This window comes from Drosophila bipectinata, chromosome XL, assembly GCF_030179905.1.
Source record: "Drosophila bipectinata strain 14024-0381.07 chromosome XL, DbipHiC1v2, whole genome shotgun sequence".
Classification (NCBI taxonomy): Eukaryota; Metazoa; Arthropoda; class Insecta; order Diptera; family Drosophilidae; genus Drosophila; species Drosophila bipectinata.
In genome coordinates, this window is record NC_091734.1 from 23,037,622 (window position 1) to 23,054,710 (window position 17,089).

The 17,089-nt window shown below is 38.9% G+C and overlaps 1 protein-coding gene across 13 annotated transcripts in view; it reads right to left on the reverse strand.

Moving 5' to 3' along the window:
- Positions 1 to 17,089, reverse strand: part of mmd (disintegrin and metalloproteinase domain-containing protein mind-meld) — a 747,894-nt gene that overhangs the window by 299,771 nt on the left and 431,034 nt on the right. For all 13 annotated transcript variants that reach the window (XR_011443137.1, XR_011443136.1, XM_070281095.1 and 10 more), the window contains exons 12-13: positions 16,898 to 17,067; positions 16,670 to 16,839 (exon numbers count right to left, since the gene is read on the reverse strand). Coding sequence is in view for 11 of the 13 variants with exons in the window: in XM_070281095.1 (XP_070137196.1) it covers positions 16,670 to 16,839; positions 16,898 to 17,067 (340 nt within the window). In the remaining 2 variants the exon portion in view is untranslated. The remainder of the gene's footprint in view (positions 1 to 16,669; positions 16,840 to 16,897; positions 17,068 to 17,089) is intronic.

Genomic DNA, 17,089 nt, shown 5'->3' on the forward strand with positions numbered 1-17,089 from the left:
TACATGTTGTAAGACATATGTAAATGATAATGATATAAAACTGCAGTCGCCCCATCTGAGTGCGCTCGCACACGTTGTACTGTACCAGCGACTCAGGTGACTGTTGAGAGGGCTTTTTCAGCGCTTCACTACATTTTAAGCGAGCGACGAAGCTCTTTAAGTGCAGAAACTTTAAATTCTCTACTTGTTCTCTATAATAATAAATATAATGTTAAGATTTAATAAATATGTTAAAGCTGTTACTAAACGTTATTTAAACTCTACTAAAATCAAAAGACCATTTACGATGAGTTTTTCGTTTTTTCGCTCATCAGCTGACTCTCAATGAGTGAGCGTTCAGTTGAATCGCTCACTCTAGGTTGTTGTTGAGTGAGCATAAAAACAACCCCTTAACGGAAAACAGTTAACCGAAAACAAAAACAAGGAGCAACGAATAGTTCAGTTCAGAGCGAGAGCACACGAGTATTGTCTTTTTTTGTTGTGTTAGTGAGCAGACCGAAACACGAAAAACGGTCAACTGTTATTTGCGAGCTCTGATACATACTTTAAGTTAGTAGAGCGAACAATTTTAACAGTTTGATTAAAATAATGAATAAACTGCATGTTTTTAAAATTAATAAACATAATAATATATATATCCACATTACTATCACCCTCCCCTTTGACCCATCGTTCGTTTTTCGCCAAACAAAATAGTTAAATTTAGTGCAACCAAACATTTATTTACATACAAATATATGTCCATATAATACATATTTACGTGCATGACTTATTTGGCGTACATACAAATATAGTCAGCGGTAAAATTTTCGTTTTCGCTTCATGTTAAATTAAATTTGAGTAATGAATAATAGTTTTACTTAGGATAATTGAAACAGAGATTTAGTTTTACCAAAGATTATAAAGTACATAGATGGGACATCAGAGCCCAAAACGGTCAACTTTTTTCGTCGAGCTTGTTGGTGAGGGCGGAACGCACATGCATACGATTCTATTTTTAGAACTCTTTACATGTATCCACAACAAAAATGTGAACCTATGTATGTATGTGTGACTGCTCGCACGACGGAGTAAAAATGTTTTGGCTTCCAAATTTCAATTTCAATTTCTCGTTTCTGTTTTCAAGCGCCGATGTGGTAGTTATAACAAATAGAAGAGCAAATAGTATTTTTAATCGCCGCAGATCGAGACAGGGTGGTAGCGTAATGCATGGAGTAGTTACTCAATGTATAATTTTGCTGTTTAAATCCTCGTAAGGACTTTGAACTTTTTCTTTCTTTTATAATAATTATACCCTTGCAGAGGGTATTAAAATTTTGGTTAAAAGTGTGCAACGCAGTGAAGAAGACATCTGCGACCCTATAAAGTATATATATTCTTTATCAGGATCACCTCCTGAGTTGATATGAGCATGTCCGTCTGTCTGTCCGTCCGTCTGTCTGTTTCTACGCAAACTAGTCTCTCAGTTTTAAGGCTATCGACTTGAAACTTTGCACACATCCTTATTTCCTTTGCACGCAGTATATAATTGGAACGGCCCGGATCGGCCGACTATGTCCCATAGCTGCCATATAACTGAACGATCGGAAATGACCCAACTTTCCTGTTTTTGAAGATAGAAAGCTGGAACTTGGTACAGATTATATTTTTGGTCAGTTAATCCGACCTACGAAATTTCATTAGGATCGGCCGACTATATCCTATAGCTGCCATGTAACTGAACGATCGGAAATGGTATTTGGTAGAAATATCAACTTTCGTATTTTTGAAGAAAGAAGCTTGGAACTTTTTTTTAGATTTTTTATTGTAATTAATTGGTTTTATTATGATGTAATCATAAGGATCGGCCAACTATATCCGATGTTTGCGATATATATCCGGTTTTAACTGCAAGGGTATATCAACTTCGGCTCCGCCCGAAGTTAGCTTTCCTTTCTTGTTTTCTTTAATTTTACAATTGTAAAATTGTTCTATTCTTCATTTTGTCCCGCTAATAAAATGCTAATAAACTTTCAAGGGAGTCCTTCCGGCATTTTGTCATCCGACACGTCCGTGACTGTATTTTTACAACAATTGTATTTTTACAACAATTTCTTTCTTTTATAATTATTTTCTTTTATTTTTCTTCAATTGTAATATTTTTCTTTAATTTTACAATTGTAAAATTGTTTTATTCTTCATTTTGTCCCGCTAATAAAATGCTGATAAAATTTCAAAGGGGTTCTTCCAAAATTGAAACAACCGCCCGCTAATGAAATCGAACCCAGGCCCCCATGAATACGGACCGCGCACTATCCATCTAGGCTACCCTCAAAGCTGTTTTTATGATACTTAAAATTGGTGTTAGAGGAAGCGCGAGAATCCATACCAAAAACAGAGCTGAAAAGGAAGGATAGTAGAAGATATTTCTGATCCCTTTGCTCTCACACTGGTTCGATTTGAACGTTTCAAACTTCCATCATTCCAAAGATGTTACGATCTAAAAATAGAATTCTCTCTTTCCCTCTCTCATCTGCCAGCCGTTTGTCGTGGAACCCGCTCTCAAATGTTTTCATTTTCACAGCGGCCTGCCAAAATGCCGTAGAACCCGCACTTATAGAGATTTTTACAGCGGGTTCCACTACAAACTGAGACGATGTTAAGGTGATTTTACAATTTTGTATTTTTTTTATTGGATTATAAATTTAGGAAAACGCATTAAAAGAATAAAAATATAATATAAATAGATTTAAAATTTTAAAAAATAATGGATGTCCCGAGCCTGGTTTGAACTCGTTTTACTTTGCACACCAGCCAAGCACTCTACCACTCGGCTATTTCTCATTCGTTGTCGCGCGAAAAATGTCTCAAACTTAGCTTGTCGAGCAATGGAACCCGCTCGTTCCAGCGGGTTCCTCTGTTGGAACACGCCATAGAAAATTTTCCTTTGTATGAGATGTCCCATCTATGTACTTTATAATCTTTGGTTTTACACATTCGTTGGCGGTAGTGGTGAGCTATAATGGAAGGCAACGACTTTTCTATCGATAGTTCCGTATGCGATATGTGAATGTAGATTTATACCGTGCCAATTGAATTTCCAATACTTCAACCGTTATCCGCTGCTATATATGTATGTATGTATGTACATTCATTAGTTTGGCGCATTGTATTTTAACGGATCGCCAAGTGACACGCTACCCTACAATTGGTTGTGTATACACCTTTTTCGGTGTCATCTATTCATCAACTATTTTTTTGGATACTCAGTGGCTCGACTATCAACATTATTCGACTATCAATTAATTAATTAAGTATTTCATCATTTTCGCCATTTATTAATTAATTATTTTTTCGTTGTCGCCAGATATAAAATTAAATATCTTTTTGGTTTTCTCTATAGTTATTAATTTAGTTAATTAATAATTAAAAAACCAGTTAAAATAAAGAATATTTTGTGTATTATACAAAATTAATAATTCAATTAATAAATAAAACATAAAATAAAATTTTTTATTTTAAAATAAAAATAATAAATTTTTAAATTAAAGAAAAAAAAAAATAAAATCAGGATAATAAAAATGGATAAATGGATAATAATAAACAGAAATAGTAAAGACCGAACTAGAGTGCAGTCTTCAGGTTTTAAATGAGACAATATTTAAAGCAAATGAGTAGCAAGACCAGATCGAGCAATTAAATGGGGAAGATGAATTTGGAGCCGAGTTAGAAAAATTAGAGATAACTACTAAGGCAAGGGTGATGTCATTATTAAATGCCTTCACTATAGCTGAAGAGTTCCCACCAGCTACTCCAATTTCTGCAGCCCCAAACCAGAGCTAGACTTCCCAGTTTGGCATTGCCAAAATTCAGTGGAAACTATTGGGAGTTTTAAAATTTTATGACACTCTTTGAGACATTAGTAGACAAGAATGTGAACATTCCTGTTATCGAGAAATTTAATAATTTAATTTCTTGCCTCTCTGGTGAAGCCTTAGGAACTATCAAGGCATTCCAAGTCACCGAGAGTAATTATGACAAAGCCATTGCTAGTCTTAAAAGAGTTTACGATAACGAATGTCTCATCTTTGCGAACCGAATAAGCAAATTATTCAGCCTTTCGAAAGCTTCCCAGCCGTCTGCGTCGTCGTTGAGAGGTCTCATCGACACATTGTCATCGATCTATGGGTCACTATTATCCATAGGAGATGACACTAAAATTGCAAACTCAATGATCATTCACTTAGTTTTGAGTAGAGTAGATCCAGTGACCAGAGGAAAATTGGAAGAGTCACTGGATTATGAGGAATTGCCGCTGTGGTCCAATCGTGTGTAGTACGTTCGCTTGCCTTGCTGTAATGCAACGGTTTGAGCTTGTCAAGTCAGCCTCAGTATGTTTTAATTGTCTGCGAAAAGGTCACACAGTTGCGAAGTGTTAATCGACTAGGTGTCAAATTTGTGCAAGATCGCACCACAAAATTCTGCACTGATTTACTGTGACCGAAAATAGCTTGGCGTTACCACCACCAAATGAACATCCTCCTTCAGCGCTACATCTTGATGGCTTTCTACGTCACATGCTTTTCATGCGTCATCTCTAGAAACGGTTTTGTTAGCGACGTCGATCGTAAGCGTTAGAACTAAAAATGGGGAGCACATATTGGCCCGAGCATTACTTGACTCTGGGTCACAAATGAACTTCATTACTGACCATCTTGCTCAACGCTTACAGATCCGTAGGGAGGAATCGTGTATCAACTTACTTGGAATTGGTCAAGCTAATTCCCAGATTAAGAAAAAGATACACACTGTGGTGAAGTCAACAATAAATGGTAGTGAGTTTCCGTTCGACTTTTGGATTTTGAGAACTATCTCGGATTATCACCCTGACCAGTCAGTGAACGTGAAAGATTTGGACCTACCAAAGAACTTGCCATTAGAAGACCCATACTTCTACAAACCTCAGCGGATAGACATGTTAATTGGAGCTGAGTCATTTTTCGACTTGTTGTCCGTTGGCCAAATAAAACAAGGGCCAAACCATCCCATCCTCCAAAAAACTTTCCTTGGATGGAAAGAATCGGAAAAATTTAAGGCAAATACCTTAACTCCTCAACAGCCTGTCTCTAGCCTGCCAAAAAGAATTACTCGAGTCGATACATGGCAATTTAAAAAAATTCTGGTCATTGGAAGAAGTACCAACTTTCAAAAAGCTTTTGTCACCTGAACAAGAGTTATGTAAGGAACATTATCAGAAAAATACAGTTGTACTGCCTTCAGGTCGATTTGGAGTCAGGCTTCCATTTAAATCGGATCCAAGCGTTTTGGGAAACTCGTTCGAGGTAGCCTATTGTCGCTCGAGAGAAGATTATCTCGAGATCCGAATTTAAAGAAAATGTATGTGGAATTTATGGAAGAATACGAATACGAATGTTCTTGCTACTCCACACTACGTCATACCCCATCAGTGTGTCTTACGGCCTCAAAGCACATCGAGCAAATTACGAGTCGTGTTTGATGCGTCTGGTAAGACATCAACACTGAAGTGGCTTAACGATCTGTTGATGGTTGGTCCTACAATCCAGGAAGAGTTGTATTCAACTCTTCTTCGGTTCCGGCTGAACAGATTTGCTCTGATAGCCGACATAAAAAGATGTATCGCCAAGTAATGGAAAATGAAGCCGATATGCTTAGAGTTGATAGTGTGGGGGAAAGACCCATCAGAGTCCTTGAAACTGTGCAAGCTCAACACCGTTACGAATGCCACTGCGCCAGCCCCATTTCTGGCCATAAGGTGTTTGAAGAGGTTGAGTGAATTTGTGGTCCGACTTTTACGTCGACGACATGTTAACGGGTGCTGGTTGCATTGAGGAGCTAAAGACAATTAAGTCTGAAGTAACTCACGCTCTTCAAAAACGCTGGGTTTGAATTGAGCAAGTGGTTTTCAAACTCGCCTGAAGTTACTGCATCCGAGAGCACCGTTAAGCCAATAACACTTTCGGACTCAGAACTGACTAAAGCATTAGGAATCGCATGGATTCCTTAAGAATATATATTTAAATTTGAAATTGATGCTTTAGTCGTGGGTCCAAGTAGAACATTCTTTCGGAGACATCGAAGCTGTTTGACCCCCTTGGCTTATTAAGCCCTATTCTTATAGAAGGAAAGATCATATTGCAGGAACTTTGGCTAAATAAGCTAGATTGGGTTGAGTCAATTCCACTGCACTTAGAAACAGCGTGGAGCAAAATACAAATTGCCTTGTCGCAATTAAAAGACATCTCAATTCCGAGATTCGTGTTTACCGAGCCGATGTCACCGATTCAAATTCATGCCTTTTCTGACGCATCGATGAGATCCTATATTCGGAGCCTGCGTCTATATTCGTTGCGAATCTGCAGAAGGGATTAAAGGTTTATTGTTGACGGCAAAGTCCTAAGTAGCGCCGCTCAACATAAAGATGCTCCCCCGTCTTGAGTTATGTGCAGCTCACCTTCTCGCAGATCCCTGCCGCAAGATAAAGCCTCTAATAAAAGTTCCGATCGATTGAAGGGTATTTTAGTCGGATTCAGAAGTAATTCTTCATTGGATTCTTCGTTCCCATCCATCGTCGTTTTCAACGCTCGTATCGAATAGAGTAGCTGAAATTCAAAAGTGGTCAGATGATAGCACGTGGTGGCATGTACCATCTAAACAGAAACCGGCAGGTATAGTGTCCAGAGGTGAAGACGTTAAGGAAACTGTAGAATCGATTTGGTTTACATTCCCATCATTTTTACTGAAACCGGACCGGAAGAAAAGTGGCCAATGAGCCCCCGGTTTAATCTGTCACCAGAACTTCTACAGATGAAAACAAAAAAGAATGCGGTTGGATTAACCGCAATCGTCTCTACCTCACATTAATTGGAAGTGATAGATTGATTACCTAAAACTGCTGCGAGTGTTCGTTTATAGGTTCCGCTTTATAAGGAAAGCGAAGAAAATAGTAGTGAATTCTGATATTGATCCCTCACCTGTCGGATATAAAGAAGCCTTTAAGAAAATAGTCAAAATAGTCCAAGAGCACGAGACACAAGATGAAATATTTATATTTCTAGATCCGAAGAAATTTAACTGTTAGCACTAGTCTACAAAAGCTAAATCCATTTTTACACGAATCATCAGAGGCAGGGCTTACCTTTTCGTTGTTGCGGGTTGGGAGGCGACTAGCTAATGCTCCTATATCGTACGATGCCAAGTTTCCAGTATTGACAAAACGCTCTCAATTTGTTCAGAGCTACGATACTTGCACGAGTCGAATTTTCATGTGGGTCCACGAGCACTTGTGAGTCTTTTGCGACAACGCATATGGATCGTAAATGTGCAGGAAGTCTGCAGTCAGACAGTAAGGTCATGCATACGCTGCTTTAAATGCAAGCCTCGTCTGATGACTCAAATCATGGGAGATTTACCCTTAGATAGAATTCGTGCTCTCCGCCCATTTTCCATATGTGGTGTTGCATTTTGTGGCCCTATTGATATGACATTGAAAATTCGTGGTAGGCCACCCTATAAGTCCTACATTGTCTTATTTTTTTGTTTTGCGTCCAAGGCAGAATAAGTAGTATAGAAGTAGTTTCCGACCTTTCAACTGATTCCTTTTTATTGGCTTTTCAAAGGTTCGTTGGGCGCCGAGGATGTCCGCAGATCGTGCACTGCGACAACGCGACGAACTTCGTCGGAGCGAGTCGCCACTTCGCAGAGCTTCGTTGAAGAATAGAGGACGAGGTCTACGCGGTCACGCAATACGCATCAAGAAAAGGATTCGTATTTGCGTTCATACCGCCGCAGGTCCCGCACATGGGCGGACTATGAGAGACAGGTGTGAAGTATGTAAAACATCTACTCCTACGGCTGATCGCGGAGGAGCTGCAGACCGTCCTCATTGGAGTCGAAGCCGTTCTGAACTCACAATCCCTGGGGGCTTGAGTCAGGACCGAAGAGACAGTGAGGCGCTTACTCCCGGGCACCTGTAGACAGGCGGGCCGCTCATCGTCCCACCAGCAGGTGGTCTAAGGTGCTTGCGGCAATGGCGGCTTGGCTCGTCAATCAAGCAAACGTTTTGGCAGCGATGGTCCCAGGAGTACGTCTGGGGCCTCCAGGCGCGGTGGAAGTGGAAGCACCAGGAGGACGATATCCGGACGGGCGAGCTGGTTCTGATCGCAGAGTATCACCAGCCACCACAACAGTGGCTAACAGGAAGGGTAAGAGCAACGCACGCCGGCGCGGACGGAAGGGTCAGGGTCGCCGTCGTCAGGACTAGCTCTGAAGCGGAGCGCAGTCCACAAGCTGGCGCAGCTGCCAGAGAGTTGAAGCCGGATGGAGGCCTTCAACGGGGCCGGTGTTAACGGATTCAACGTTTTTTATTGGATTTGATATTAGTTTGAAGTTGTTTTTAATTTGAATTTCATTTTGTAGTTGAATTGTTAGTATTTAAATCTAGTCTAAGATAGCTTAAGGCGGAGCGGGAGTGAAAGCTCATATTCGCTCTTGTGCGAATTCGCACCGCTTCGCCGCAATAGATAAGTTTGGCTTAAGATTAGGGAAATATAGATCAAATAATAACGTTGACGAGGCCACATCTTTTTCGTTTCGATTTCGCTATTTTTTATATAGTAAGCAGCTACTCTCATTATACTCTTGCAGAGGGTATTATAATTTTTTCCAAAAGTGTGCAACGCAGTGAAGGAGACATCTCTGACCCTATAAAGTATATATATTGTTGAACAAGATCACCTCCTGAGTTTATATGAGCATGTCCGTCTGTCTGTTTCTACGCGAACTAGTCTCTCAGTTTTAAAGCTATCGACTTGAAACTTTGCACACACCCTTCTTTCACCACCCTTCACCCTCTGCACGCAGTATAAAAGTCGGAACGGCCGGGATCGGCCGACTATATCCTATAGCTGCCATATAACTGATTGATCGGATATGGTATAACTTTGGTTTTTTAAAGTTAGAAAGTTCAAATTTTACACTTGAGCTATTTTGGCTGAATAATACGACATCCCAAATTTCATAAGGATCGGCCGACTATATCCTATAGCTGCCATATAACTGAACGATCGGAAATGACCCAACTTTTGCATTTTTGAAGATAGAAAACTGGAACTTGGTATAGATTTTAGTTTTGATCAGTTCATCCGACCTACCAAATTTTGTAACGATTCGTATACCATTTGGAGCTCAGATTAAGAGGTGGAGATGCAATTGAGAGATCTATATGCGTGAATGTGATGTGGGTGGTGAAGTGGGTGGCTACCAAATTTTGTAACGATCCGTATACCATTTGGAGCTCAGATTAAGAGATGGAGATGGAATTGAGAGATCTATATGCGTGAATGTGATGTGGGTGGTGAAGTGGGTGGCTGAGCCATTGTTTAGAATTGTGAGTGAAGACTGATTAATGTATTCAAATAAGGTTTTTTCTGTTTTGTTGTTGGTTGGTGAGCCCCAGCTTCTGTGCCAGCTATTAAAGTCGCCAGTAATAACTAGGGAAATTCGTTAATTGTCTTATATGTATCTTAGGTTTAGTATTCTGTAGTTTTTGTTGGGTGGAATGTATGAAGATAGTGAATTCGGTTTTGAACTAAATTGATATTGCTATTGAGTCAAAGTCAAAGGAGCTAATTGGTTCATTTTTTTGTTCCAATGAGTTTTGGATGAGGAGAGCGACTCCCACAAAACTGTTGGTGGAAGTGTTTTCGCGATATAGCGTATAATAAATCGGTATTGGTATTTTTTGAGTGCAGTGTAGGTGTGTTTCTTGAATGGATATAATCTTGGGACTATGTTTTTATACCCTTGCAGAGGGTATTATAATTTTGTCTAAAAGTGTGCAACGCAGTGAAGGAGACATCTCTGACCCTATAAAGTATATACATTCTTGATCAGGATCACCTCCTGAGTTGATGTGAGCATGTCCGTCTGTCTGTCTGTCTGTTTCTACGCAAACTAGTCTCTCATTTTTAAGCTATCGACTTGAAACTTTGCACACACCCTTCTTTCCTTTGCACGCAGTATATAGCTATAGCTGCCATATAACTGATTGATCGGAAATGGTATAACTTTGTTTTATAACTTGTGTTTTATAACTTGTGTTTTATAACTTGTGTTAAAGAGTTCAAATTTTACATCAGGTAATCCGACCTACTAAATTTTATAAGGATCGGCCGACTATAACCTATAGATGCTATATAACTGAATGATCGGAAATGAGCCAACATCATCATCAGTGAGGGAGCAGTGACGCTCACGAAAGAGGTGAGTCAATATTCGATTTTATCCTAAGCTCAAAATTTCTGGTGGATAATAGGGGCATAGAACTCAGCTTGTACTTGACATTACTCTTAACTCAGACTGTATAGCAGACAGGGTGGTAAGATGTGGAATCCTAGAGAAGCACTTCTTCTCGGCTCATTGATACATACGGCTAAAAGTACGCAATCCTACTGGGAGCTCTACAGGAAGAAACTAGACAGATCCTTGGGGGAACCTCTAACGAAGAAGTAAAAAAAACCACCATTGTGGTCGCAACACTTCCGCCCTTTAAGACCAAGTCCCGTAAAGCCTTTAACTTTGCTAGCAGGACAAAAACAAAGTAGATTGGGAGGCGTATAAAGCGGACCTCAAGCAGTACAACAAGGAACTGCGTATGGCAAAGAGGAATGCCAGGACAGGGTTCTGCTCCAGCATTCAGGAGACATTGGAGGCCTGCCGACTCAGAAAGGTCCTCGCAACCATTGCACTTTATGTGGGATACATTAAAACCTCGGATGGTAGCTGGACACGGTCCAGCAAGGAAACCCTAGGGGTTTCCACAAATCCTCATTTCTCAGAGCGTCCTTAGGAGGAAACAACCCCGGAAACGCAGAGCCAAGGCGACAGCTCTCCCCCTCCGGAGCCAGCTCGAATACCCCCTAAGTAATAGGAATCTTAGTTGGGCGATAAACAGTTTGACGTCTTTCAAATCTTCAGGCCTAGATGCCATCTTACAGGTTCAACTAACCAATGCCGGATCCAATCTGTGGTTATGTATTAAGAAAACCTTCACAGCCATTTTCAGAATATGCATCGTGCCCAAGACGTGGTTTCGGACGAAGGCTGTCTTTATACCCAAAGCGGGAAAACCATCGCACTTCTTCCCTAGGAGTTTAGACCAGTGGTCGGCACCCCAATACATTGATATGATTTTACCGCATTAGTGTTAGTAACGAATAGCAGAAAGTAGGCTGTGAGCATGACGTTTCACACATGTATACTGTGTGTGTGTGGCAGAGCTCGGGCAGAGAAATTTCCTATGCCCCCGAGATAGGGCCGTGCCGACCTCTGCATTAGACCAATAAGCCTGTCGTCCTTCCTCCTTCCTCAACAATGGAGAGACTTATCTCTCTCCACATTAATCTTACCTTTAACCCAGAGGACATTTCGTGATCACAGCACGCGTATAGGAAGGGGCGATCCTTGGAGACGGCACTCCACGAGATCACTTAGTTCATCGAAAAGGCTCTTAGTGACAAGGAATACGCGCTTATTGCTTTTTTAAACATAGAAGGTGCGTTTAACAACATACTGCCATGTTCAATAATCATTGCGCTGACGATAAAACAGATCCTGGTAAACAGAACTATTGAGGCGACGCTAGGACGAGAATTTTTTTCAAAGATTCGTCAGGAGAGGCACTCCGCAAGGAGGTATACTCTTCCCCCTTAACTACCTACTACGATCCCCAGAAAGTGGTGGTTGAAAAGTTATTGCTTATGCAGATTAGGTCGCAATTGCCTTCTCTGAAAAATTTTCCCAGACTCAATGCGACCGCATGACGGACAACCAGAGGGTTCTTTCAGCATGGGCAAATAAGTACGGTCTGGGACCGAACCTGTCCTCTTCACAAGAAAGTTCAAAATACCACGTTTACGACATCTTAAACTATCAGGGAAAACACTTTCCCTCAGTGGTTCCGCCAAGTACCTAGAAATTACGCTAGACAGAAAACAGGACTAGAAGCCTAATACTATGGATAGAGCAAACAAGGCGACTATGGCGCTCTATACCAGCCGCAAGGATAACTGGACTAGAAGCTTAATACTATGGATAAAGCAAACAAGGCGACTATCGCGCTCTATAGCAGCCGCAGTGGTCCGCCATTGTGTTTATGCCAGGCTAGTCGCCTATCCAAGCGTCTAGTTACGATATATCTGCATACCATTTAGTGAATGCAAAGTGCATAGTTGTCTATAAAGAGTAAACGTTACACGTTAAAACTTTTGTTCGTTTTTTTTAATACGCCAGTTAGACCTTTCAACTACCATAAGATAATCAGGGAAATGGTTTGTGTCTTTTTGGATTGGGCATCTATGGGGTCCTTGCCCATAGTCCACTCTATCCTTTAGCTGCCATATAAATGAACGATCGGAAATGGTTTTTGGTAGAAATACCAACTTTGGTATTTTTGAAGATAGAAGTTTGGGACTTTTTTTAGATTTTGTATTATAATAAATTGGTTTATATTATCATATTCTCCTAACGATCGACTATATCCGATGTTTGCGATACATATCCGGGTGTAACTGCAAGGGTATATCAACATCGGCTCCGCCCGAAGTTAGCTTTTCTTTCTTGTTTGGCTTCACATCGGGTGCCTTGTAATATAGCCTTTGCTGTAAGGTATTTTCCCGCAAGATAGCATCAACCATCGACTTACCTTTCCGGAAGTCACACTGCTTTGCGGCCAATTTGCCCGCCCCGTTTATGGCCGCCTGGAGTCTCGTGGCAAAAATTTTTTCCTATACTTTCCAGTCCTAAAAAATGTTTTTTTTTTTAAATAAAAATCTTATCCGTAGTTTTTATATAGTCTTTGAGTTAAATTCATAGATACACCCCAGCGCTGGAACCCGCCATAGTATGTATGAGATGTTCCATCTATGTACTTTTTAATCTTTGGTTAAATGTAGGAGATTTAATTTACTAGATTGTAAACTTTGAAGTAAATTCATTAAGGAAGGAGATCGTAAACTTAAAATCGCAGCTTCCTCATAAAATAAAATCGGTTGAGGATTGTCAGATAGAGATTATAGATCATCAAATCTGTCAGGAAAAATAAAGGTGAAGAAGATAAGTATGTAAGCTGGAGAGAAACAGCTCCAATAGCCATAGGGAAATGTGCCAGAGGGAGTGAAAAGTTGTATTCTGCCTTATCTATATTAAGAAACAAAATAACGGGAATGGCAAATTATACCTTAACCCATAATGGTACAGTATTAAATTAAGTGCAGGAATTAAGGGAGTACCAGAGAGAATTAGAATTAGGAGGAGGACCATTTTTTAGACAAAAGCCCGGAGTAGGCTTACCCTACTTAATAAGAAATTACCCAAATGGTAAATTAATAATGGATTAATAATAGAAAATTAACTTTACTAATTAATAAAACTATTATGACCTATGGTAGAAACAAACCTATAGGAAGACAGCTACCGGCCTCAACGGCCAAATTTCAGATACTATTTTTTCAATAAATCTACCTGACCTACCAAATGCAATGGTCGTTGTTCAGGAATTGGAAAGCCACAACATGAGGGCTCATTCGCAAATAGTTTCTAAACTTTTCAGAGAAAACATAGTGAGCCAAGCTCTGGTGGAAATGGACAAATACGTTTCAACCACAAGCGAATACAACAAAACAACAATTACAATAATCAGCAAAACAATAATAATTTAATCATGACAACAACCACAACAAAAATACCTTTTATTATTATAATCACTATAAGAATAACTCCTGTAAAAATGCTATTTTTGACAAAATAATACGACCCACCAAATTTCATAAGAATCGGTCAAACGCCAGTCTGATACTAGATGGAGTGCCAACGCAGCAGCAGTGAATACTTTATCTACCCATCTCAATGAAGTTATAACAGCTCTAGAGATACTCCGAGATACGTTTTCTGAAACCGTAGATACGAGACAAGACGCAGCACTTGTCATCGGCGCTGTTGAAAAATTTGATTTCATGGTTCTGGTCCTTTTATGGGCAGAGATCCTTGCTTCTGTTGACAGAATGCAGAAAATGCTTCAAACCAAAGAGATCAGCATTTATGAAGCGGTAGAATTACTGGAGACATTGTCAGAACACATAAAAGAGTGGAGAGTTAGTCTTTGCGACACAATGATATTGAAAGCTATAAAACTTTGTAAAGAAATGGGCGTAACGATTTCGAAAAGAATAATTCGAAAACGTAAGATGCCAGGTGAACTTGCTGATGACGCTGCTTTTGATATGTACCAAGAAGCAGGACGTTTTTTAGTTGAAATTTTGGACAGCCCTTAGGAAAGAAAGATAAAAGTTTCTACTCGCTTTGCTTGCTTGAGAATGCTGAATCAACGCTTCGGATTTTCTTTGACTTTAAAAAATATCTCGATGACGATAAAACAAATTTTGGATAGAAAACTATTGAAAGTTTTTGATTGATTGGAATGGAAAGGAATGGTTCCACGATATCAATGATTTTATTTTTCTTATGAAAAGGGTCGATAAAAAGGAAAACTCTTGATTTCACTCCAAAAGGAATTTTATTATACATTTTTTCGTCGGGATTAGAGGCGTAAAAAACAATTGTAACGGCTTGGAAAATTTTTCTGACTCTACCATTATCTGTGGCTTCATGTGAGCGTCAACCAAGGCCAAAAAAGTTATAATTCAGAAGTAATTTTCCATTTTAAAATCTGTCACGTTCATAAGGTAGAGGGATAGAAGGGCGCAAATTTTCCGCTTTGAACCGCGCGCCACCAACCCTAGATACACCACTGATTACCGATCGTTGTGACGTTTACAATTCAAGATCCATTTCACATGATGATGGAAAATTATTAATTGATAATCACGTCGCAAAATGTAGAAATGGTAAGTACTACGTAATGTCTAATTTTAAGACGGAAACATTTAATAATTATTGCACACTTAACCCAGAAGGTTAATCTAGGTTTCACTAGATTACTAAATGGAGAAACAACTTTTTATAACAAAATCCGAGAAAAATTTTGTAATCCAAAATGGAGCCATTTTTGTAAATGGAAAAAATACAGAACAATATTAACATACTAAATTCATTTATTCATAATAATAAAACTTAAATACCAGTTAAGTTAATATTAATAATATTCACATAATATATTTAATTATTATGATTATAATCAAATTCAGAAAATTTTTAATGTTCAAACCATGGCAAAATCATTTATAAATTGAACCAGAAAGCAATATTTCCGATAATGAAATAAATAATATTCCCGACAATGGAAATATCCTAGGAGAAAATATCATTGTCAATCAATTACATTCAATATATCCATCAGTTCCAATGAATCGGGAAGATTCAATTTAGAATGGGGGGAGTTACTCGACAACTCGAGGGCCCTTACCCAATTTATAAACAACTTTCAGCCGAGAACTTATTTCCAAATAACTCGGATAGATCCGAGATATTTCCTTGGTCAGGATTTCTGTTAAGTACCCCTCCAAAGTATTCCTATCCAAATCAGTTCCCACAGTCCGCTAAGTGATCCCTAATGTCCGCCACCCTAAACACAAAAATCCCTTAGGCGGTCTCTAATTTCTTAACCAGATCAGTTCACACTGTCTGCTAAGTGATTCCAACTGATCCCTAATGTCAGCCAAGTTAAACACAAAAATTCCCTATGCGATCCCTAATGTTCGCCAATGTAAACATAAATTTTCGCCCAATTAAAGATTTCAATTTTAATTGACAAATTACATCATCCTATTCTCCGACTCTCTTGAGTCATTCTCTAAATCAGTTTTTGAGATAAATCTCTTAAGCCGAGGTTTGATTATTGATTATTGATCTAGAGATCAGAAGTCCGATTTTGAGATCCGAACTGAGCAAAATAACAATTTTAAAAAAGTATAAGAGCAGTGAATTAAATAAGTTGGACCTATTAATAAATTGTAATAGGGAATAAGTGATTATAAAAAATAAAAAAATTTTTTTTATAATTCACTAGTGAAAAATTTATTTTGCATAGGGACGGAAATTCTGCCGCAGCCCAAACTTAAAAAAAAAATGTTTTCACTGAGAAAAGTTTTCTAAGAAATTAGGTTGGAACAAGTTTTCTCCATAGAAAATATAGATGGGGAAGCGTAGATTTCCATTTGTTTAAGAACTGTAGCTGGAAAAGCTTTCTTTTAAATGAATACACTATTTTAGGGCCTATTCCAACTTCTTCCCACGAAAAATTAAATAAAAAATTATGTTTTTTTGCTCTGTGAATGCTCTGCTCTCATTGTTTTTTGCTGCTACGCATTCACTCAAATTCTAAACATGTGTGCGTTTTGCCCCCAACTGCTCTAAAAACACCAAAGTTATACCATTTCCGATCAATCAGTTATATTGCAGCTATAGGATATAGTCGTCCAATCCCGGCGGGTTTTTGGAAAATTGTAGCTCGCCCACTGGGGGTGCAATTAAATTAGTTAAGTTGTGAGTTAAGTTAGTCGAAAAACTCCACTATAGCTGTGTTTTGTTGTTTCATACTATTGTAACATTTTTTATATACAACTTAAGAAGAGTGTTTATTTTAACTATTTAGAAAATATAAGGTTTATATGTATTTATATGTATCTCAGCTTACGTCCATCGTCATGTCCCATTCCAATGTTGTGTCCGATCATATGAGCCATTGTACCAGCCAAAAGATGTGGCTCATATACGTTTACATCCACACTTATGCCTACTGCGCGTGGTGTACAAACAGTTTCAGGAACAGCCATTCCAGCTTCCCCACCGGCAAATATTTCACCTCTGCATGAAAAAAATAAAAATAAAATTACATATGTTAGCTATAATTTGATTTACTTACGAAAGCAACTGAGTAGTATCACGCTCCACTTGAAATAAGTTTCGGGATGTGTAATCATTAAAGTTAGATATTGCTTTGCTTATATCTTTGCTTCCATCGATGATAGCCTGATTTTTACCCCACGTCTCAATATAAACAACCGATACTCGAGTATTTAAAGTTCGAAAATACTATAAGAAGATTTTTACCCAT